Source organism: Monodon monoceros, unplaced genomic scaffold, assembly GCF_005190385.1.
Source record: "Monodon monoceros isolate NGI ecotype Baffin Bay Population unplaced genomic scaffold, NGI_Narwhal_1 Super_Scaffold_21, whole genome shotgun sequence".
In the NCBI taxonomy this organism is placed as follows: domain Eukaryota; kingdom Metazoa; phylum Chordata; class Mammalia; order Artiodactyla; family Monodontidae; genus Monodon; species Monodon monoceros.
In genome coordinates this window covers 33501399-33525654 of record NW_021703778.1, presented here as the reverse complement: position 1 = coordinate 33525654, position 24256 = coordinate 33501399, and the positions used below count along the sequence as shown (strand labels likewise).

The window sequence follows — 24256 nt, the reverse complement described above, 5'->3', positions numbered from 1 at the left end:
CTGTGCTATACAGTAGATCTTTATTAGTTATCCATTTTATATATAGTAGTGTGTATATGTTAATTCCAATCTTCCAATTTATCCCTACCCCCCTTTACCCCCTGGTAACCATAAGTTTGTTTTCTGTATCTGTAACTCTCTTTGTTTTGTAGATAAGTTCATTTGTACCTTTTTTTTAGATTCCACACATAGCAGCTGACATTTTTAACGCCCAGTATTGATTCTCCTTTCTCTGGTAATACATCCCAATTTTCCTTTGGGGAGCGACTCTGTCCATACAATGCAGTCTTAGAAGGACAGTCATTGAAGGTGCCCTAGCCAGAGGGTGAGCACATGAGACACCAGCCCAATCAGTGCCATCTCCCTGGAAGGTAACTTTTGAGCACCATGTCCCAGGATGTGCAAACAGTGATGTCTTAAGGATGCTTCCCATTCGTTCCTGCTACCCAGACGCCTGAAGCTGCCCTGTTCCTGGTCCTTTATTGCACCTTGGCCAGGCAGCTTTCACTTAGTTCTCTAAATTGAACAGCCTCAATGAATTCGTTTTTTTGTTTAAGATAGTCAAGTTGGATTCTGTTGCTTACAACAAAGAATTCTAACTGATGCATAACTCCCCCAACTAAGAATAATTGACCTGGACTATACTTGAGGTCTCTTTTACCTCTAACGATCTGTAATTCCAGTAACCTCACACAACATAAATGACAGGGCATCGAAGTCAAGATTTAGGAGAAGAAAAAGGAAAATGTGAAAGCTACAGAAAGAAGAGATTTAAAATTTTGTGGTAGGTTAATTATTGCCTAGCAAATGTTCATTCCCTCCCTTCTATCTTAATGGGAAAAACAGAGTTCCCCATTCATGTTGAGTTGGACCATGTGATCTGTTTTGGTCAATGGAAAGTGGGTGTCAAAGGGTGCTAGTTCTGACCGCAAGGCCTTAAGAGTCCTCCCATGTTTCGGTCCACTTCTCCCCTGTGAGAAGAGTACGTCCTGGGAAGAATGAGACTCACATGGAGCTGACCTGAACCCAACTCTCAGCCTGGAGCCAAGTTTAGTGTGGAGAAGCTGAACCCTAGACTGCCTGTAGATGCATGAGTAAGAAATAAATGCTTGCCATGAAATTTTAAGGATTTTTTTTGTCATGCAGCATTATTATGGCAATAGCTGACTGACACAAATTTGTTTTGATTTCAGTCAACTTTAAGCCTAACAATTTTCAGCTTCATCAGGCCTAGGGAGGGGTGAGGAAATGTCCTACCTGCTACTTTGACCTGCTTGGAGGCACAGGCTTTGCAGGGGAGCACCTGGAACTCTTCTGCCTGGTACATGGAGTAATCAGTACTGGCAATGACCAGGATATCTCCGGGCTTCCATGACTGTACATTGTCTTCCAGATTCAGGATGGTGCTGTTCACGTTGGTGTCGATGGTGACAGTGAGTTTCGGCCTCACTGTAACCCAAAACAGGAGAGACTGAGAGATAAAGCTTTGCTCCTGGCAAACTTCTGACTCCCCACCTCTTCCCTTCCCCTCCCTAAATCAGTAAATGCCAGGTTTGCCTATCCAAAACCCAAATCACCAGGCTCACCCCATCCAAGTCTTGGTACATGTTTTTTGAAGTCAACAAAAACCCTACCAGAAAAGAGCCATTCATTAGCTCGGGGCACGGGAATTTTCCACTAACTCCTTAGCTGGAGTTAAATGTGGCTGCCTCACCACACCCGTTTTGCAAAAGATGTGAAACAAATATAGTCCCTCTCAACTATTATTTTCAGTAGCTGTAAGCCTCCCCTCCAAAGAACTTCCATCCCTAATGACTGCCTTCGGGAGATGGCCAAGTGCCCCTGAGAACAAACCGACCATTTCCAATCCCTTCTAACGAGCACCTCGAGAACCGGGTTTAAAATAATATCACCCAAAGAGGCCATGAGCTGCGTGTCTATGCAGGGGAGGGCTGCAGGAAGGTCAGCTCTGTCCACTGCACCCTGGTTTTCTTGGACCAGGCCCTTCCCCTTCCTGAAAGGCATGTGGGCAGGGTGGGGCTCTGATGGCTCCTGCCAACTCCGAGGACCCTCCCACAGCTCCTGTGTCACAGAAGTGCTCTCCATCGCGAGCTTGGTAGGAGCACGGGGTCACTGAGATGCCCAGAGGCAGCTGAGCCAGCCATCAAAACTCCCAATGCATAGCTGGCAGCGCAAGGAACCGAGCCACGGTTGCATTTCTGTCCCCAGCAAGGAGGTGCTTACCAGGCTTCCCACAGAGGAACCGCACACGGTAGCTCTGGCAGTCTTGGCCCTGGTCATAGCACACAAACCTATAATCCTGGCCTCTTTTGTAGACAACCTCGGTGGTGAGGTTAACTCCATCCACTGTAGTGGCCTGGGAACAGCATGGAAATTACAGAGCAAAGTCATTTCTTTTTGTAAAGAAGGAAAGTGATGATTAATGTTATAAACATATACGCACGAGTCTAAAATTGTTCCTGCTGCAAAACTTATTTACAATGGCCTTAGGTTATTATTCTGACGTTTCCCCTTCTCGATTTTGTATAAGAAAGACAGCATGAAGTCACAGGATGGATAAACATCTTGCCTGGGGTCCTGCCGTATTTGGTATCCAAACCAGTGACTGACTGCCCTGGTGAACATTTTCTGGAGCATTTACAGCCAGCACACACTCTTTTAGGAGCTGTGCTGGCTGCTTTCTTACAACTTGTCCCACTCACCACCACCAGCACCATCCAGAGTGGCCAACATTTATTGAAGACTCACTATGATCAAGCCACTGATGCCTAAATGTGGCTCCACGTCCTGTGGGGAGTCTTTAAAAACACTCATGCCCAGGCCCCATCTGTGGAGTCTCAGATTTGATTGTGTCCAGGGGGCAGCCTGGGCGTCAGGACGTTTAACGGCTGCCCAGGTGACTCCAATGGGAAGTCATGTTTGAGAACCCCTCTTGGAGTTATGGGGCTACATACATTATTTCATTCCCTCTTCTTGGCTATGAGGCCTATGAGATTGTTGCTGGTTTTATAGATTAGGAAACTGACGCTCAGAGAGGTTGGGTAACTTGCCCGTTTGAATCTGGACGCATCCAACTATACGGCTGGTGCTTCGCAGCCTCTCCCACTGCTGCCCTCAGGCACTACTGCCTACTGCCCTCGGTTCAGTGTCTGTCTCCTTCCAGTGGCTGGTGGGTTCTGGAAAGGCCAGGTTTTGCCTACCTCCCTGATCCCAGCATCCAGCCCAGGGCCTGGCACAGAGCACAGTCTCAGCTGTTGAGAGCTGATGGGCGAGAAGCTTCAAGGCCAGGTAGAGAATTTAGGGAGTGGGTTCAGAGAAGGGCATGATCCCTGCCAGCTGGGGCTCATCCCAGGGCCGGGGTATGTCTGCATCATGACTGTGGCTGTCATCAGAGACTTGCAATTTAGAGCAAGGGCTGCAGCTGTTATCCTCTTTGGCACAGAAACCAAAGGGACCAGGGCTGGGCAAATAGGAAGGTAAAATTTAGTCAATCGAAAAAGGCGGGGTGGGGGGGAACTTTTAGGAAACACTGCTTTGAACCCAGCAGATAGCCGCTGCCCTTGGCTCGGAAGGAGAGCTATGGAGACGTGAGTCCAGCCAGAATGAAAATTCAGCCCTTTCATGCAAGCAACACACTCACAGCCATTATCTGGGGTGACCTCCGCAGCAGAGAGGCAGGCATTGCGGACTTGCTCTTAGAGGAAAACACTAAGGCCCAGAGGGGTTTAGAAGCAAGTTCAAGGTCACCTGAATGTCAAGCCCATGCCTCTGACCCCCGGATCTCTTCCCCTGAGGCCAGCATGTTTTTCAGTTAAGACACCCCTTAATATTGAGAACTGAGCCTGAAAACATCATCCAATGGAGCTGGACGTTTTTTAAGGTGCAACATCCGGTAAACATTTCAGGAAACCTCTACTCAGTCTTGCTGCTTTTCTTGTTTTCCTTTTTCTAACCGTAAGAACGACCTTAGCTTTGGATAAGAAGAGTAAAAAGGGCTCTACCACTGTCCAGTGAACCTCGATCTTCACTTTAAGTAGACACGATGTGATTGTTACTCGTGATAATAATTATAAAATAACTAGCAATATCATAATAAACAATAACATAGGAAAATAATTTTAAAATAATAAAAAAATTATGGGCACTCACTCACTATGCATTGTTGCGTTAAATCCACAAAATAATCCCATGAGGGACACAATTCTTATCTCCATTTTTGCTTATGAGGAAATTGAGACACTAAATTAAATAACTTGACTGATATCTATGGCCAGGATTGCTAGCGAGGATGACCCAGGGTGCAAGATTTAAGGCAGCACTCACTCTCAGGGTCATGCGAGTGCAGAGTCGGCACCTGGGAGTGAGTGCCACCTTAAATTTTGTGCCTTGGGCACCTCACACATCTAACCGTAGTCCTGTCACTGCTGATAAGCCATAGCTCACAAGTGACAGAGCTGGATGCAAACTAGGAGCCATCTGGTTTCAAAGTACATCTTCCAACCACCAGACTGACCTCCAGCCACTGTGCTGGGGATGAGGGAGAAGAGGGGACTGCCCAGGATGGTCTCAGCCCCAAGGATGTGTGAGTCCAGTAGGTTCCACTGGCCTTGAAGGGCGGGTGGGTTTTAAGGGAGAAGGTGGGAGGAGAGGAGATTTCAACCCAGGAGAACCTCAAGAAGGGTGATGACATGGGAACAGGGGACTGTGGTTTTGGTTTTGATTCTGCAGAATCACAGGCTATCAGATCTGGAAAAATTTCCTTGAGTTGAGGTCAACTGTGTGAGTCCTATTTCCTCTTTCTTTCCAACTCGCCATCCTGCCTAGGTGACAAATGTCCTTAACACCCCCTCCCCCTCCAGAGGATTTGACCACGTCAGGGTAGAGCAAGTATCTGGGGGATCCCTCGTGTGGGGTGACCACAGCCCTGGAGAGTCTTCAGGTGCACCGGGGCCTGCACGGTGGTCAGAGGTGGCCAGTGACCACAGTAACCTGTTATTTCCCATAGTGGCAAAAATGGGCACATGGGCATTTCAGTTTTGTTTCAGTCTCTCTGGTGGGTTAATTAACTAGGGCATTTAGCTCCTGGCTGACATGTCTGACACTCTATTTATAAAGAGGATGTAATCTTGCTTTTCTCACCTGTGGTAAACATAGGACAAGCCTGGCTTTGCTTTTCTGACTTCAGAAAAGCCCAGAATATATTCTACCTCATTGTCTTTTATGACTAGAAAGAGATGTTCTGGCTAAGTCTGGGGTCACTACTGATTAAAGGTTGACGGTGAGGAGAAAAGGGATGAACCTGGCATTTCCAGAATGCAGCACTTCCTCCTTTCCTTTAGGGGTGGAGCTTTGATTCACTTTTGGAGGCACATGACATGTTTTTAGATGACTGCCTCAAGGAACCTTTGTTTTGCCAAGAAAAAGCCAAGATTTTATTCTGGAATTGAGAGTTTTGACCTAATAAGGGGTTATAATGCTCAGCAAAATATTGTCAAAGAATGCACTTTTGCGGGAAGGCTGGCCCAAGCTTCTGGGTAATGGGGAAAACTGTTGTTGGGTCTTTTATTCTTCTCTGGACCTCGAATAGTTGAGACCTTGAACTCGGGGAATTCATTGTCAAGGATACTCCTTTTGTTGGAAGGCAACTGGGCCCTGCAATATGGCGGCAGACTGGTGGTTACAGAGTCTGGGGTTGGGTCCCCGTGGAAGGTCTTGGATTATGGAGCTGGTGAGCAGTCACATATGATTATACATGTAACATATGGAAAAATATGTATACTTTCTCCAGTCTCTTCTGCTATCTCCAAGCCTTTAGTAAAGTTTCATTCACTGTGTTAGCCTGGGATTAATTGCGCTTTGACACTCTCAGGGAAGAGCCCGTATCTGTGCTGGGAGCAAAGTTACTGAGAGCTAGAAATGCCTAAGAAAAGCTATTTTCCTAGCATGGAGAAGTGGTCTTCTAAACAACAGTGATCTGGAGCCAGGCAGCTGGCAGAGCAAACACCAAGAGGGATTTGCAGAGCATGGAAGCATTCCTCGAGGATTTCCAGAAATACTTGGGGAGGGAGTGCTGGTACAAGACTGGACTTCCTGTAGCCAAGTGAACTGGAGGAATAAAATGATGGCTCTTTCAGAATGAGAGCTGGAACATTCAGGGTTGCAAGAGAAGATTAAAATTAAATCTGGGAAGTATGTGCTTTGGGGGGGTCAGCACTTTTTGATTCTGTTGGACCCAAGAAGAATCTCCAACGTGTAACTGAATCTGGGTAAATCCTTCTCAGTAACGCTGGAGCCATGTGAACGGAGAGCCTTAGCCAAACAATGAGAAAGGTTTCCCTGGCCTTTGCTAACCGCAGAACAGAGTGTCCTCTCTTGGAAAACTGGTCCCTTGTCCCAGAGTCCCTCTACGATGCAAGGCAGAGGGCAGAAGTACTGCCTCAGGGTGGGGGTCAGGGGGTGGAGGGGTGGAGGCAGTCAGATGACCTGGGACCTGCGGTTAGATAATCTGAAAGAAGGTGGTGTACAAATGTTGCTATTTGTATTGGCTGAAAGAGGATAAAATGGGCAGGGATGGTCTTTCTCAAATGACTCCTAATTCTCTATCAAACAGTTAAGTGGCCCCAAACCTTGTTTTGGAAGAAGACCAGGCATAAGGAAATAAACTCCATTTCCTTGCACATGTCTCTGTCTTTCTTCTGGTCCTTTGAGCTCGGAAGCTTACCAGCTGAGCCACTGAATTGTGAGGGCTGCCTATTCACCCCACACTTTCATGATGGAGCCAGCTGAGAAAGTCTAGGTCCGCCTTGGACAGAGTTAACTCCAAGTGAAGATCCCGAGCAAACGCCATCCGTTCTGCAAATGCCGGCTTTCATTAACTGAGTGGAGAACAAGGCTGTACGTGTTCTCCACCTGGGCCAGGCTCCGCCGGCACCCAAGTCCCGGCCAGGTCCTGTGCACTCGAGGCCCCAAAGGAGACCAACGGAGGAGTGAAGCTGAGTAGGGCAAACCCAGCCCCACGCTGGGCACCCTCAGCTGTGGCTGAAGAAGCAGCTGGGGAGAAGGAAAAGGAACCCAGCAGTAGAAGCCAGGAGAGAATCTGAGGTCTAGCTTTGAAACTCAGTGGTGGGGAAGCCTGGAGCAGATACACAGCTTCCATGTCAGTCTCTAAAATGAGAACAGTACTCTCTGGCTTTACCAACGTCACAGGAGGGCCGTGAGACTCACACCACTCAAATGGCACGAAAGTCTGTGATCTACAGAGTCTTCTTCGAGACAAAGCCTTTATAACTATTTGGTTACCTGTATATCAATGGGGCGATTGCAGATTTTCCCTGGGTGAGTGGCCCGGAGGTCTGAAATTTTCTCCCCACCTTTAGTGTAAGACACTTGGTCATGTTCAAACCACTCTGTCCATTCCACATCTGGGAAGAAAGCAAAGAGCGGGGTCAGACGAGCAAGGGCGCAGGAGAGCCAGCCACACTCCGTGTAGCCCCCAAGCAGCCTTGGCACAATGGGAATTGAATACCATCTGTCCAGGTTCTCACCAGGCTGGGTACCCAGAGGCTTCTAAACCATCTGTCAACATCCCCCACCTCTTCCACCTTTTTATTAAAAGTGCCTCTTTTTTTGGTACGCGGGCCTCTCACTGTTGTGGCCTCTCCCGTTGCGGAGCACAGGCTCCGGACGCGCAGACTCAGCGGCCATGGCTCACGGGCCCAGCCGCTCCGCGGCATGTGGGATCTTCCCGGACCGGGGCACGAACCTGTGTCCCCTGCATCGGCAGGCGGACTTTCAACCACTGCGCCACCAGGGAAGCCCTAAAAGTGCCTCTTATTGACTATCTTATTTTATAAAAGCAATAGATACTCTTCACTACTGCCAAAAGGAGAAAGATGAAATCCATCCATGAGCCCATTATCCAAGGATGGCAGTGAGGATTGCTTCTTTCCATGCCCCCGTCCCCGTGTGTGTGGGCTCCTTGAAGCCTGGTTCCTACTCCTCCTGTCCGTGTTCTCTGTTCAGTGCCAGCGCCTGGCACAGAAGAGGTATTCCCTGAGAAGAAACTTCCCCCTGGGCTATTCACCACGGAGACGTGATTAATTAAAGACAGCTCTCAGTTGCAAACTAAGTCGACACTGCCACAGTCAAGTGGTCCTATTGGTGCAAAAGAAAAGTCCTCGTTCTTCAAAGCCCTGGCCTTTTAGCCCCCTGTGAAATTTTACCAAGGTGTCCCAAACTCCTCACCTTGAACCCACTCGCTGGATGAAGAGACATTGAAAAGCTCGCCATGCTCTGTCCGGAAGAGTTTGAATACCCGGGCAGCAGCAGAGCCGTGGTGTCCTGTCAAAGAGGAGATCAGAGGCGTCAGCAACCAGACCGACCCCCAAATTCAGAAGGATGTGATGCGAATGCAGAGAAAGCCCCCTACACACATGGATCTTGAGTCATTTTGTTAAAAAACAAAAATTTCAGGCCAATCTTTCCAGAGCAGATTATTTATTGTCCCTTCTTTTGCTTCAGTTTTGCAAGTTTAACTGCAGTGTTCCAACAGTACTATACTTTGGAACCCCATGGTTTCTCATGTGAATTCCTCTCCAGGATTAGAACCGGCAGTACCTTCCGAAACCGTCCCTGGGCAGAGGAGGCTGGTGCTATGTGGTAACAGCCCATCCAAAGCATCTTTTTCTTTTTTTTGGCCACACGGCAAGGCTTGTGGGATCTTAGTTCCCCGACCAGGGATCGAACCCAGGCCCTCGGCAGTAAAAGCGTGGAGTCCTAACAACTGGACCACCAGGGAATTTCCCAAAGTGTCTTTTTTTTTTTTTTTTTTTTTTTTTTGGCGGTACGTGGGTCTCTCACCATTGTGCTCTCTCCCGTTGTGGAGCAAGGCTCTGGACGTGCAGGCCCAGCGGCCATGGCTCACGGGCCCAGCCGCTCCGCGGCATGTGGGATCTTCCCGGACCGGGGCACGAACCCGTGTCCCCTGCCTCGGCAGGCGGACTCTCAACCCCTGCGCCACCAGGGAAGCCCCCAAAGCGTCTTTTTAGCAAAAAATATTACCCTTGCTGGTTCTGTCCCAGTTCTCGTCTTTCCTGTGTCACTTGTTTTGGATTAAACCAATGACAATTTCTTTGCAAATGTAAATATTATCTTAGTGATTGGCCTTAAATCAGTGTGGACTTCTGCCACTCATGTAACTTGGCCATTAAGCAGCTAGTCACTCAACAGGGTGTTGGGTGGTGGATCAGCCATGTTCTGAGGGTGCTGCGTGGTTCAAAAAGCCCCTGAGTCTCTTGGTCAGAGAGACACTGGAGGGAATTTGGCCTCTCGCCATTTATTACCGTGATATTCAATGTGGTCTTCAACAGAAGAAGAGGGATTTCCTTTCACAGTTAGGAAACTCCAAGGGTGTCTGAAAAAAAAAAACAACAAAAAAGTTCTTCACACATCTGAGCCTGTACTGGAGGTAGAGTTGACGCAGAGTGTCACACAGAGGCTGTTTGGGGAAATTAGTTTCCAGGCTGGGCTTCCCTTTCTCCAGAAGAAAAAGAGTCTTTCTCTGCAAGCCCTGGCCTTCCGAACCACTTGGCTGGCCTGATGTTTGGGGACTGTGAACCTCTGCAACTCCATTCTGGCAGTCGGCAGGGTATGAATCACAAATAACAAACAAGCCCACAGACCTACGTACCACCTGCCAGGCTCAATTAGGTTGTGAAGCAAGTGCTCTGATTCCTTTAGGAAAACAAGGAAACATGCTCCAAGGGAGAAAGCTTATTTCTCTCATGAGTTAATCTCGAGGAAAATGCCACAGGCAGATGTGACTGAGTACCAGGAATCGGCATTGGGCCTTGGGAAGGAAAGAAATACCTCTTCTTCCTAATGAGAAGCAAAGGAGAAAAAGAAGGGGTACCACTTTGGAAAGTTATACACTCCTCTTTTCTCCATTGAAGCGTGCCCTGCTCTAGGGTGGGAAGGTTTTCTTATCCGTTTTTGTCTTCCCCCAATACCTAACCCAGCCTCTCGCTTACTGTGAGATGTCAGTAGGTCTTGGTCCTCAATAACTTTGATTATTTTTGTTTTGATCTCTTATCTTGGAAAGTAAGTCTTCATCGTGGTTGGGAATTTGACTGTGCCACCCTTGCTTAAAATCTTTCAGTGCCTGCCCATTTGCATAAAAAGCAAGCTCCTTGGCCCAAAGCAAGAGGCCCTCCTTTGCCCACCTTGGCAGCTTCACCTCTCACCCCTCCTGTTCTTGTTCTTTCACGCCCCATCATCAATTCCCATTTAATGTCTGCCTCCCGGCGAGAGCTCAGTACTTCCAGAGACAGGTCAGAACTTACCATGAGAGCTCAGTACAGCTAGTCCAGCCCTAGTGCCTTATGGCAATATTTGCTCAACAGTCCCTTCCTGGGTGAATGAACAAATGATGGGTCCAAGTCTCAGGTCTTCTACTGATTTTAGGTGCTTTGAGTTTGTCATTCAAAGTGGGTCTATACAAATGAAGGGTAAAAATGTAATCCCTGCCTACCTATCTTCTTCACTTGTAGAACATAGCACCCATCCCTCCGTGGCTCTTGTTTATAAGGAGAGAATAGTAGCTAACGTTTATTGAGTTCTTATTCTGCGCTACACACAGTGGCAGATATCTTGCTCGTATTATCACAGTTACCCTCCCCAGAGCCCTTTGAGCTGGCTCCTCAAATATCCCATTGTACAGACACGGGAAGCCTGCAAAGAGATGGTGAGTCACTTGTGCAGTCACCTAGCAGGAGGTGCAGCCCAGACTCAAATTCAGGCCAAGTCGGATGCTAGATCTTGGACCTTCTTCCACTGAGGCCCTACGTAGCCAGTCCCTTTGTGGTTCTGCCTGTCATTGGAAATTAACTAACTGGCCTTTTGGCTTATAACACAGTGAAACAGCAGCACCCTTGGTTTTGGTTAACAAAGGAGTTTTAACAGTTCTAAAGTGTCACTGTCATTCTTTGGCTGCTTGAGTTTCCTGCCCAAACCCTTCCAGAAGGAGCAGCCCACGGGCAGTCAGAAAAAGCACCCTTGAACCCGGACTCCTGTCCCTGCCCAGGGGACCTCTGCCCAGGCAGTAAAATTGCTTTGCTCAGAGCCCAGAAAAGGCTCTGGCCTGCCCCCATTTTGCCCACGGTCTACAGAGCTGGAGGGAGGTGCATCCTTATCTCCAATAGCTACGGGACAGATGATCTCAACTTTCCACTGAACCGAGATCTGATTCAACACGATTAAAAGGCGTGGCTACTGTGGGGTAAATGGCTTCCTCTTGGTGCCAACAGGTGCGCATGCCAAAGTCAGGCATGACGCTGCAATCCAAGGCAAACAAAACACGCCCTGGAGCACATCAAAGGGCCCCTTCTGCCGGGGGGCTTGGCTGGGCAGACACACTTTATGTGGTCTCTAAACAGATGTCTGCCAATCCCCCCCAGGCGTGTTCTGACCCCGTTGCTAAAGAAAGGGAAAATGACCATTAGCTGTACATGTGAGGCACGGCTTTTACACACAGTAGATGCTCAATTAATATTTTGTAAGTGGCCGATTGAATGAATGAGTTCATATACACAGAGACCTGTGGAGCCTGAAGAGTGGAATATGCTTACAAGGAAAACCAGGCTCCCTTTAAGAACAAGCCCTAACGTGTCCAATGCGGATGGATCACATGTCTGCACCCCCCAGGGTCACCACTGAGGGTGATGTCGCCTGGGGAAACGAGCAAGGAAGTTAGGTAAAGTCAGCCTCGGGTAGCGATGCTTCAGTGTTCTGGAGCCCTGGGGAGGTGGAAGTGATGGGCGATACCTAAATCCAAGGTGTAGGAAGTGTTTGCTGCCCAATCTGGTCATCGCCTTCCTGGCCACGTCGTCCAGGTTTTGAGAGCCTTCATCATTCACGGCAACAGAAAGGATCCTGCCGTCGGGCACTGTGCTTAAATACTGGGCCAGACGTTCACTCTCTTTCTTGGATCTATAGGTGTCAAACCTAAAAAGGGCAGAGAGAGGGGATTTTAATAGTCCTAACAGCGGCCCAAAAAGAGAACTCTACGCACCTACCTGTGGTATGACAACTCACACGCCACCCAAAGATCTCAAGGGCTATGATTTTTAAAGAAAAAAGCTTTCATTACAGCAAGAATCGATCATCTCAGACTTGGCAAAGATAACCCACCCTCATCCACGTACAATAGCTATGAAATATAGATCTCAAAAAACCTGTATCCCAGGTGACAAGAATTTACAAAGGAAAGACCCAGTTGTGTAATGATCCCAACTCTAAGTATAAAGTGTACTTGTTAAGTATAAACATTTTGTACAATGACAACGGAAATTCCGAAAGAATCTGTCTTAGAACTTCACGAGCAAAATAATTCTAAAACGAGTCTAGAAAAATAAACCAGCATGAATAGCCAAGATTTGGGAAAAGGAAAACAGTGGTGGTACGGGGAGTGTGGGGGGAATGTATGGATGCTCCCGAGTCCTCAAACTGGTTTTTATTTGTTCCCATAACCTGGTCTGACCCCACCTAGGCCCCCTCCTTCTCCAGTGCCCCGCCCCAGGAATCGTCTGCTATGAGCGTAGTAGAGCTCAGGGTCCCATGGTCATACCCCATGCCCACTCCTGCCTTCACTCATTCATCCTTACCTCCAGCCAATCAAATACTTCCTTCCATCCAGCCAATCAAATACTTCCTACCGTTCAAGAGCCGACCTAAGTTCTTGTTTCTGCAGGTAACCTCCAGGTAGCCAGGTCTCAGGTGACCACAGCCTGCGTTTCTGTGTGTGTTCAGGGTTTATCAATACCCTTACTCACACACATTCAGCTCTCAGATTCCTGAGCCCACTGACTCATACTTTACCCGAAGGAGATTAGGAAGGAGCAGGTATCCTGTCTTTGGAACCTCCACATCAGCTATTGGGATAACATCTCATTAAGCACTTCAGTAATGAATTCAACTTCAGGTTGGCTGCTGCAAGTAACCATGCTGTACTACTTAAGAAGCAGCGCCACATCCGGAGAAAACCAGAATTCAAAAGGATGCATGCACCCTGATGCTCACTGCAGCACTATTCACAATAGCCAGGACGTGGAAGCAACCTAAGTGTCCATCGACAGAGGAGTGGATAAAGAAGATGTGGTACCTACATACAACGGAATATTACTCAGCCACAGAAAGGAGCAAAATAGTGCCATCTGCAGAGACGTGGATGGACCTAGAGACTGTCACACAGGGTGAAGTAAGTCAGAAAGAGAAAAACAAATATCGTATAATATCACTTACATGTGGAATCTAGAAAAATGGTACAGACGAACTTATTTGCAAAACAGAAATAGAGTCACAGATGTAGAGGACAAACTTATGGTTACCAAGGTGGGGAAGGGGGGTGGTGGGATGAACTGCGAGATTGGGACATATATACACTACTATGTATAAAATAGATAACTAATGAGAACCTACCGTATAGCACAGGGAACTCTACTCAGTGCTCTGTAGTGACCTAAATGGGAAGGAAATCTAAAAAAGTGTGGATATATGTATACCTGTGACTGATTCGCTTTGCTGCACGGCAGAAACTAACACAACACTGTAAAGCAACTCTACTCCAATAAAAATTAATAATAATTAAAAGATCAATATAATATAATATAATAAAATTCAAAACAAAAAAGCAGCAGCATCAAGGAGTCAGAACACAACTGAGGAGACTGTTCTCTCTCCTGTGAAGGTAGAGGCTCTCTGATGGGTTTTGTGTCCATCAGCTCAGCCTGGTTTCGTTAACCGTGGTCTGAGGATTGCTCCGTCCCAGGCCAAGCAGGTGGCTGTCAGCCCCCGTGGGGACAATATAGTGGTTTAGGGCCTGAGCAGATCTGGGTTTGAATCGCAGCTCCAACACTCCCCAGCTTTGTGACTCTGAGCAAATTTAGCTTCACCCAACCTTAACGTTCTCATCTGTGTAACAACAGAAGCCACCTGACAGGGGGTCTCTGAAGATTCAGTTATATACGGCAGATAAAGTGGTTAACACAGGGTTTTGCACAAAGTCCAGTGATCGCATTATTGTTACTAATATCCACCAGAGGGCAAGGCTGGCTGTCCTGCGTGCTTCTGCCCACCCTGTCCCGTATCACAGCTGATTCCCTGCTGCCTTCCTGTGGACGCTCACAGCTCATGCCCTGTTTCTGAGGAGTTCCATATGCCCATCCTCCAGCAGGACCAGGAAAGCTGTCTCTGCTTGCCTATTCCAGCTGTGCCCTTCCTAGTGGATCTTCCTCTCTGAGTGGCCTGAGACAGCCTCTGCAAGGCCAGGGCAAGAGCCCCCGGGAGAGCCCCCTCTGCAGAATCTGCCAGGATACCTGAGCCAGGGCAAGGGACAGGGAGCGGGAGACTTGCCCTATCTGCCTCCGAAATATCTCTCAAGTTCATCCACTTCTGTTGCCACTGCTTCTACCTGAGTCCTCGCCGGCGACCTTGCTTGCCTTGACCATGCAGAAGCCTCCTAACCACCTCTGCTGGCTTTACTTTTGCCCTCCACAAACAATCCACTCTCTACACCGCAGCCAGTTCCTTTAAATCAGATCGTACCCTTCTTAAAGCCCTTCGGTGGCTTTGCATCCCACTAAGAATAAAACCCACCTCCTCACTGGGCCTCCAAGGCCTCCACACCCACCCCTGCCTAAAACTCTGACATTATGGCATCTCGTTTCCATCCCTCTGCCCTCCCATATCTCTGCTGGCCCTTCCTCCCTGTGAGAACATCACGCCCTTTCTCACCTCTGGCCCTTTGCACTTGTCGCTCTGTCTTGAAAACTCTTTCCCTGACCCAGCCTTACCCAGCGGTCCTCAGCTCAAATGCTGCTTGTTTACACTGGCCTTTCCAGACCGCGTGATGCAAAGTGGTCTCCTCTAGTTACCCTCTACCCTCTCACTATGTCTCTCTTCCCCCTAATTACCGATGATCACAGCCTAAAACTATGCTGTGCTTACATGTGTGTATGTGTGTGCAAACGTGCCTGTTCCTGTTCAATTCAGCTTGGATTTCTGTCTGTTTCACTCACTGCTGTGCTCCCAGCATACTGAGCAGCGTCTGGCTAGGACACATGCTCAGCAAGTGTATGTTGAATGAATGAATGTGTTTACGTGAGGGCAAGCCTTACCGGTCAGAATGGATGACTGTCCCTGATTTGGGGTCAATGACGTGAACAATGACTCCACGGTGACCCCAGCTCCTTTCGAAAAAATAACCTCCCTCTTGCATGCCACCGGGGTGAAGAGTCTTGTTCAGAAATGTCCAAGAGAGCTTCTTCTGTCCATGCAACTCAAGGGTACCTCCTCTGTCGACGCCGATGTACTTGAGGCCAAAGTAAGGGTCTGGCTGAACGTCTTCATCAGCCCTACAAGAGAGAACAGCTCTCCATGGTCGGCCGACACCTCTCTTTACTGGATGCTAAGCCCAGAGGGGACTGCACTGCTCTTGACTCCCACTGTGGCCACCTTGGACCCAGTTACACCTGGTGATTGCTCGGGGTCAGTAGACATAGCATTGGCAACCAAGGTTGTCCCCCACCAGACCAAAATGTGTCCAACAGGCCAAGCAGAAATACTTATCAATAGTTAATATGTTGGCACTTCTTTCCAGTTCTAAGTATGTCATATTTTGGTCCATATCAGATGTGGGATCACCTGGACTGCATACCCGTGTGTACTCTTGGTTACTGATTCTGAGAACTCTCAATTGCTTAAAGAGGGAGCACACCAGAGGCAAATACTGCACGGAATTTTTCTTTATCTTGTCCATCATAAGCTATTAATAAACATTCACAGAGACTCCCTCAGCCATGACATGATTAGAAGGCAGCAGAAAGGCTGGCAGGGGTTTCTGTAACTTAAGTCCGGACCTGAGCCACAATAAATAAAATGCCTCACGCACTCCTCCAACTCACCCGAATCGCCACTGTCTGTCTCGTTCATGATTACCATCTGGCAGGACCTAATGATAATTCCTTTCTTGCACTAAAGCCTCGCTGTCTTACCTCCCTCTCTTCCATGAAAAACCTCCTTCCCGTCAGATCCAAGAGTATCATGTGACCCATGGAAGCTGTCTACCCACCTTCCATACAAAATGATGCTGAAATTGCCCTGGAAAGGGCAGAGGGCACTCCCAGCATGCAGCTCTCCTCCGTTGTCAATCAGGATGTGCCGGGTACGCAAAACAATTGCCTCATCGTGGTCTTTAATGACTAGCTTTCCTGAAGAGGCAGGAATGGAGTGAGGTTTAGGAAGACAAGTCTTAGTGGTGAGATTATAGCAGAGTCAAGGGCAGACCTCCTAAGCCCCTCATGTCATCCCTCAGGCAGGCAAAGAGGCGTGTCTTTCCAATACTTCTATGCTCGCTGTGCTTACGGTGGTTGCTTTTCTCTATGCCTTGTGATGTGTAAATAACGCCTGCTTGGTTTACTGCTATCGCTCCATGTGCTGCATTCAATGAGCAAGCATCTGAAGGTCAGATAAGCAGGAATGCTCAGAGCACCAATAAGAAGTTTCCTCTATAAATGCTTCTTTCACTAAGATTGGACCTCTGACAAGCCACTCCTCAGGGCTCAAACAACCAGATGCTCTGACATGAACCCAAGGCATGTGACATTTGTTCTGTCCATCTACAGTTATGGCAACCTGCATCCCATCTGCTAGGCTCTGAGGCAGCGGACCAGAGAGAGATGGGGCAGGGGAGGGAGACTGGCTTACCTCCCTCTGAGATGCGGATGGAATGGACCGTGGCAGAAGCGATAAGCAGCAGTGTTCTGCCCTGGCCTATGTGCACGTAGTAGTCTGGGTCATGGCCAGGGTTCCAGGGCTGCAGCTCAGGCCACTGATCAGGGCACTCAGCTGCCACTGCAAAGGACAGAGAGATGTCACTGCTACCACCCACCAACGTCCCCAAGCAAGGACTGCCACAGACCACAAGCAGGGTGGGGTGGGGAGTCTATCATGCATTTTCATGGCCCTTGCCTTCTCCCTACTAGAGCTCAAAGCAGGGCCCTAGAAAGCAAAGAGAACCCCTGATATAGGAGCCAGGAGGCCTGGGATTTAGTCGAATGTCCTTCATTAGTTCATCCTTTATCTGTGAACAAGTCACTTCCCTCTTCTGGACTCAGTTTTTCCCTTTATAGAATGAAGGGTAGACCAGATGACTCCTCAAGACATTCCAAGATCTAAAGTTAGGCAATGATTTACCCAGATTACTTGTATTCCAAGGCATCCTTTCCCCTGGAAAGCATTGTTTAAAAAGTTGGCAAAGCCTTTTCCCCCTCTGCCTGAGAATTTGACTTTTAGTTAATTTTCTCTGTTTCCCCGGAAGCCTGAGAAAGATGGTATTCTATAAAGCATGTTACCAAGCAACATCTTATAACAAAAGTGACCCCTGATTAGTAAATGGCATCTAAACTGGGAGGAACTATGCAAAATTTATAATGATCCTGGTGGAGATGTCTTGCTTGGAGGCTTCCCTGAGTGCAGGGACTCTCGTAATTGGGCAAATCCCACACAGCAACTCTGAAAGTTACATCTATGGAGTTGCTATAAGAGATACTAGCTCTGACGGGGCAATACCCACACCTGTCCAATGACAGTCTTGTTCCCTCTCACCTAAGGAGCTGTCATCTGGGGAACAAAAGAAGATAGCTTCTGGAGGCTTGTAGAATGCTTCCAAGACCACTCTCACGGAAGAGAAACGCCTGACGCTGCTCTGATGGTGGGCAGTGTTTCTGTCCTAGGCCCTTTGAAGTTATCCTGATGCCAGGCATGGCCTGTGGTAGCCTCATGAGTCTGAATGTTTAGTTGAACTCAAAGCCCCCATGGTGGGTGTTGCAGACTTCTCCCCGACGCAAGTAGAAGCAGTGGGAGGAGTCTCTCCTCCTATGGCTAAGAAGGCTCTGTACCCCAGTGGGGTACCATGTATGGTGAACAGAGGAGGACTGTCTCAGAAACTGGGAAAATCTCCCTGGACAGCAGGGAAAAACCCAGAGGGAAAGGAACAGGAAGAGGCAACAGGCAAAACAAAATGAGAATGGCTTGCCTCAGAGATGGAGCCCCAATGCCCTCCTTTTTTTCTCTCACTAGAAAGTTGTGAGCAAGCATGAAATAGTAGTTGTTTTTTTTTTTTTTTTTTTGCAGTACGCGGGCCTCTCACTGTTGTGGCCTCTCCCGTTGCGGAGCACAGGCTCCAGACGCGCAGGCTCAGCGGCCATGGCTCACGGGCCCAGCCGCTCCACGGCATGTGGGATCCTCCCGGACCGGGGCACGAACCTGTGTCCCCTGCATCGGCAGGCAGACTCTCAACCACTGCGCCACCAGGGAAGCCCAAATAGTAGATTTTAAATAACTGGAGCGGGATGGAGAAGGAAGGTGAGGTGTAGTAAACCCATGGCGGGGGCAAGGTTTCAGATGGTGAAGACCCTGGGGAAGGTACTGGAAGGAATGGATGCAAATTCCACCCTTGGGCACCGAGCAAGGGCCACTAAGGGAAGCCATGTCTCTTGAGCCAGGTGGGTGCAGTGGACAATATCCACGACATTGGGTGGGACCCCAGAAGGAATTCTGGCTTCAGTACAATTACTAGCATGTCAGTTCTCAATGTGACTCGATTTCGATGCGGCTGTCTCTAGGGTAAGATTCCATGTTTATATATTTCAAGAGAACTGGAAGGGCGCTGCTCCTTTATCTACTCAGCATTGCCAGATGTGGACTCCGGAAGCCCCCATCACATCATCGACCCGGCCCACCTGAAAGCAGCGGCTGGCCCTTCTCTTCTCTGCAAGGCGCAGGGCAGGCACCTGGTGCGTGTTTCCTGAGTCTCCCCACCGTCCCCTCCCATGCTCCATAACATCCTCCTTTATGCCCCATCTGCCTCACTGTCAGCCCTAACTCAGGTTTTGGATCGTTTTCATTAGGAAGAGAATTTCACTTTTTTTTGGAGTTTTGCTAAAGCAGCTCTTCCAAGATTCTGTAAACCCCATGGGACTCAAATAGTGGCAAAACAATGAAAAAATGTGGCATTTACTCATCCGTGGATTTTTCATTTTAATGTAAGAGCAGGGTTGCCAGCAAGCTGCCAGGATGGGCCGAGGTAGTGGTGGGGGCTGGGGGCCTCTGCCTGGGCCCTCAGTAGCCAAGGATGATCACGAGGGCTCTGGAGCCTCCGTCCAGCTGAGGGGCTTCTGAGGGCCAATGCCCATCCCTGGGTTTGCCTTCAGATGGGTCAAGTGCTTGGCTGGCTTCCAGCAGAGGTCAATCAGAGGCCCTGGGCTGCCCTCCACCTAGTCCTGGACCTGGAGTGTCTGCTTCCAAGGTGGTGACTCCTCAGCCATGCGGGGAATGCATGTGGCGACTGGTGAGCCCAGAGATCCAGGCATGGAGCCGTAAGCGTGCCGAGAAGGAATCGTTCCAACTCCACGGGACCAAGCCCAGGGTCTCACCACCCACATCTCCTAGGAGAATCCCAACTGCCCCTTTATTCTCCAACTGCACGCGTTTGCATCAGTCTTTGCATCCGGGTTTGGAAGCGGTCAGCCTGACACTTGTAGGCTCTCCTGTCATCAGGAGCACAATTCCCAGAGCTCCAGCAGCTCTGACCCCACAGCATAAGCACAGCAGTTACAAGACTGGCCGTGGATGAACGCCCCTTCGCTGGAGCTGGAGATTTTGCTCTTGGTAAAAGTTGGTTTCAGTGGCTCTTCATTTGTAGGAATCAGTGAGTAGCTGGCAACCGTCAAGGCCTTTGCTGAGATATCACCACAGCAGCCACCCTTTGCAGGAGGGGCTGCAGGAAGTGGGATTCAGAGAGGATGCAAGCCCTACTCGGAGCATGAATGGCAGGGGGTTGGCTTCTGCATCCCTCTGACGTCAGAGAAAAGCAAGAGGGAATCAAAGGCACAGCCTCCTTTCCAAATGGTTTATAGTCAAACAGAAGAGAGAGACCCAGGATGTAAGAGGAAATACCCAGAGACCTCCCCAAGGCCGCAAGGTGATTCACCTTAGAAGAGAACCCTAAACCCAGTTCCTGGCACCGGGTCAGTGCCCCCTTGGTGGTTATTAGCTGGATAAATGATGGAAGGACGAAATGAATGAATTCAGGCAATATTGACAATTGTTGCACTGAGAATGAAAATACTGCTTGCTTGCTATGTCCCCTAAGGACCAAAAAGATTCTACAAGGAAGCACATTGAAGGGATTTCACTAGTTATGATTAGAGATGACTTCCTTGCACCAGTGGGTTGAGAAAAACAAGATATAATACAATGTAAGGTCCTTTATCCTTATTGTAGAAAAGCATTCAGCTCAAGTGATAATAATAGCCTTTTTTTTAAAGCAATCCACGGTGATGGTATTATTACTCAACCTCTATTCAAAATTTTTAAATGGTCCCCATCTCTCAACTTCTACCCCAAGCTTGGTGTATTTGATTTTGCTTTTTTTGTAGCCCATGCAAACTTGCCTAGTGCTTCTGGATTTTAATTCAAAATCACTCAAAGAAAAAGTTGAAGATATCGAGATCAGAAAGAGAGATCTAAACCTCACCTAGAGCATCACGGCTAACAAGGTGCTTTAATGCACCCAGATCTTATGACAGTAAAGCAGGAAGGGAACACTGAGATCAGGTGGCTCGGAGGCGGCAGGCCAGCTGGCAGATATGTGTTTTTTGCTCTGCTCCACCACCGCCCTGAGTGTTTGGTAAAATTTCAGTTGGTTGCCATCCTTTAACAAGTAGAGAGCTTTTACATGAAAGTCTAGATTTCTGACTCCTCTTAAAAATTCAATAGGTCTTGCAACAGGGGCCCCGCCTCCCCATGTGGTAGCAATTGGCCGGGACTGAGAAGTGGGTGTCCCTGAAGAGGGGCGTGAACTCCCCAGGTGACCACATCTCTACCTGGCCAGCTTCACTGCTTTGTGTCATGTGCCTGGTTCCTGTAGACACTGAGTTTGTAACCCCTGAGCCTAGTCTAACCCCCTCATTTTGTGGATGACGAAACTGAAGACCAGGATAAGACTTGCCCAGGATCAGCGAGTTAGCAGGGGCAGGCCAGAGCCCAGCCACCCTGACCCCACCCTGCGGCTCCTTCTCCTGGCCTTCCTCGTGGAGATGCAGAGATCCAACTGCTCTGCAGTGGCTCACCTGTGGATGCGGCACCAGGAAAGCGGGCCAGGGCGAACCAGCTGATTGTCAGCAGCACCTTAAAGGAGACGTCCGGACCGTGAGCCGCTCTCATTCTGGCAGAGCGCTCCCTGAAATAAAAAAGCACACTGAGTCAGACCTGCAGCCTCCCCAGGCTGGAGTCGGTTTGTGGGGCAGACACACACACAGAGACAGGGCCACACGCACACGCAGAGGCCGTGCCAGTATGGTCATACTCCAGCCGGCCAATGCAAAGTCCTCAGCTGCCATGACTCAGGGCTGGGCAGATCAGGGCATGAAAGCCCTGTCACTGTCCCGCCTGTGTCCTGCAGCTCAGAGACCCGGTGATGGATGGAATTTCATCCTTGGCGCTCGAGCTCACTACCCTCCAGAATGAAGGGCTTTTTTTTCCCCTTAAGTTAAAAACAGAGAAAAACAAAAAATATTCCCACTGAACATGAGCTGGAAAATAGATGCCACCAACTTGCTGTGTGATCTCAGCTGATCTGATTAACCTCTCTGGGATTCAGTTTCCTAATCTGAAAAATGAGGATGTGGACTATAGCTGATTTCTAACACAAGTCTGTGCTTCTAAAACAAGTCTTGATGATAATATTGAGATCCTAAATATGATGCCTGTGTGTTATAAACCCTTCTAATATTACCCATCCAAGAGGAAGGCAGGGCAGAGATAGCTAATTGTCTCCTAATATCCATTTCTCCCTGGAAAAGAACCCCTGGGTTTTTATCTGGGCACACAGCCGCCTAGAATAAAGGCTACCTTCTCCAGTCTCTCTTACGTTAGTTGTGATCTCGGAATTAAGTTCTGGCCAATATAGTAAAAGTACAGTGTGTGAATTCCAGGATATGTCCTTAGGGAAAGCAGGAAGGCTTTCTTCCCTCTTTCCTGCTGGCTGGAATGCGGATGTGATGCCTGGGTCTTCAGCAGCTATCTTTGGCCATGTAATGGGAGCCATGTGCTGAAGATGGCAATGCAGAGAGTAAGAGCCTAGGCTCTGACCCTGTGGAGAGCTGAAACAGCCCTAGACTGTGGATTTATTTTTATGTGTGACAGAATTAAATGAATTTTATTACATTCCTATTTTATGAAAGCCACTTTTCTCCCCCTTGTACTCAGATAGAAGGTGAATACGGGAACCTGTCTAGATAAACCTCAAGATAGGAACTTTAAAAAAAAGTTCCCCTTTCATAATATAATGCCAATTCCCCTTTCATAATATAATGCCCTTGGAGAAACATCTCTGTCTTCAAGTCCTGTGTGCCGTACAAGAGTGCTTAGGAGGGGCTTGGGGAGCGACCAGCTCCAGCTTCCATGCCCACGTCCCCAGGTCCTCCCCAGAGCATGACTGTAGTCATGCCTGGAAACAAACAGATATTCTCCCACACTGAGAAAGAAATCTCTCTCATCCCACACAGGCTCCTCCCTTTGAACGAGCTCAGGGACAAATCTGATCATCCCTGACCTTTCAGCTCCTGGTGAAGCACTTTGTGTGAGCTCGGCAAGAGGGTCTGAAACAGAGCACCCTGGCCCTGTGCCTGGTCCTTCCCGCACAGGTGCGCCGGGGAGGCCGGGGGAGGGAGGAAACCATACTCGCAGCGTCAATGCCCGCAGTGTCCTCCTGGCGGGCACCCTGCCTGGCCCTGGCCTGATATGCCGAGAACAACAGGACCCATTCTAGTCGCCTCTGCAGGGCCGCTGATGTCAGGCGTCACCGCATCTGGGAATGGCGCCTTTCCCATGGCCCCCAGAAGAGGAGTGTCTGCTTTCATGCTCTTTGCAATAAAAAGAAGGGGACACCGGGACAGGAGTGTTTTGTGGCCCTCGGGGAAAGTCAGAGCCCAGCTCTCAAGTCTCCATCTGTTTAGAAAAACCAAAGGTAGTTTGCTCTTTGCTGCTGAGAAGCCCCAAATCATCCTGGGGCTCCATGAAGGGAACCCAAACTTTGGGCCATGAGCTGGCAGAGGAACGCGGCCGGCACCCAGGGTGGAAGGGTGGAGGTATCTGGGTGCGGGCACCCCTCCCGCCTTAACTGCCGGGTGACCCTCATCCAGACATTCCCTTCTCTGGGCCTCGACTTCCCGTGTGCAGAGTGGAAGGTTGGAGTACGGGGAATCTGTGGCCCTGACATCTTCTGACCATTTCAGAGACAAAAAAGTTATCACTTTCGGGATGGATGTAAAAACGATTCCCACTGGCAGGATAATGCTCAAAACCTCTTTTCCCCAACATTCAAGAGAGAGACCTGCTATATCTGAGTGCCACTGGATACAGAGAGGTCCCCCTGCTCCAAAGAGGTCGCGACCCCACATTGCTGGGGGTGGTCCTCTGTGAGTGGCTTCCAGGGCCTGAGTACAGAAACCTCGAGAAACATTCTGTTGCTGTGAATCCCAAAGCTTCTCAAATTTCACTTGGGAATTCTTCACCAGGAGAGGACAGCTTTCTCAGCTGGCCACTAAAAGCTCTCTGGCAACACGAGTTAGGATTCAGCTTCTCCAGCTGGCAACATACAGTCTTGAAAGGGTTCCCAGCTGCTGAAGGCCTCTGAAGAGTGCACAGTTGGCTAACAATGCTAGAAGGCTCCGCAGGAAGCTGCTGGCTGGAGGCTGGCTGGAGGCTGGCTGAAGGCTGCCCTTGCTGGGTCCCAATGGTCCTGAGCTGGCCTCTTCCTTACAGGGTGCGGTGAACCCCTCTGGCAGAGCCATTTGGAAGAGGAAGGGCCGGCACTGCGGGATACTCCACGAGGCTTCACAAGAACAAGCTAACGTTTTCCAGGAGCTCAGCACCTTCCCGTCCAGCTGCAGCTCCATGCTGTGTCTGCCAGGCCTCACAGGGGCGTGGAGGGGCAGGAGGAAAAGCAGGGACGAGAGGCGTCGCCTGCTACCCTCTGTCTCCGGGTCTCCTCGCTGCTGCCATCACACACCAGGGGCTGGGGCTTTGCTCTTCCTTCAGCTGCCCTGGGGTAGGACCTGTCACCTGCAGAGAGAAAGGAGCGCCGGTGTTATTCAAGCCTCCAGAGAGGCCCCTACAT

General features: G+C 49.1%; 1 protein-coding gene across 1 annotated transcript in view; it reads right to left on the bottom strand.

Moving 5' to 3' along the window:
- The window catches only part of CEMIP (cell migration inducing hyaluronidase 1), a 75153-nt gene extending 51223 nt beyond the window's left edge, over positions 1 to 23930 (bottom strand). The window contains exons 1-11 of the mRNA XM_029239744.1: positions 23737 to 23930; positions 21207 to 21316; positions 16780 to 16926; positions 16145 to 16283; positions 15192 to 15428; positions 11842 to 12021; positions 9363 to 9433; positions 8266 to 8361; positions 7321 to 7442; positions 2245 to 2377; positions 1258 to 1449 (exon numbers count right to left, since the gene is read on the bottom strand). Coding sequence (XP_029095577.1) covers positions 1258 to 1449; positions 2245 to 2377; positions 7321 to 7442; positions 8266 to 8361; positions 9363 to 9433; positions 11842 to 12021; positions 15192 to 15428; positions 16145 to 16283; positions 16780 to 16926; positions 21207 to 21316; positions 23737 to 23930 — 1621 coding nt within the window. The remainder of the gene's footprint in view (positions 1 to 1257; positions 1450 to 2244; positions 2378 to 7320; positions 7443 to 8265; positions 8362 to 9362; positions 9434 to 11841; positions 12022 to 15191; positions 15429 to 16144; positions 16284 to 16779; positions 16927 to 21206; positions 21317 to 23736) is intronic.
- Between the last annotated feature and the right edge of the window lie 326 nt (positions 23931 to 24256).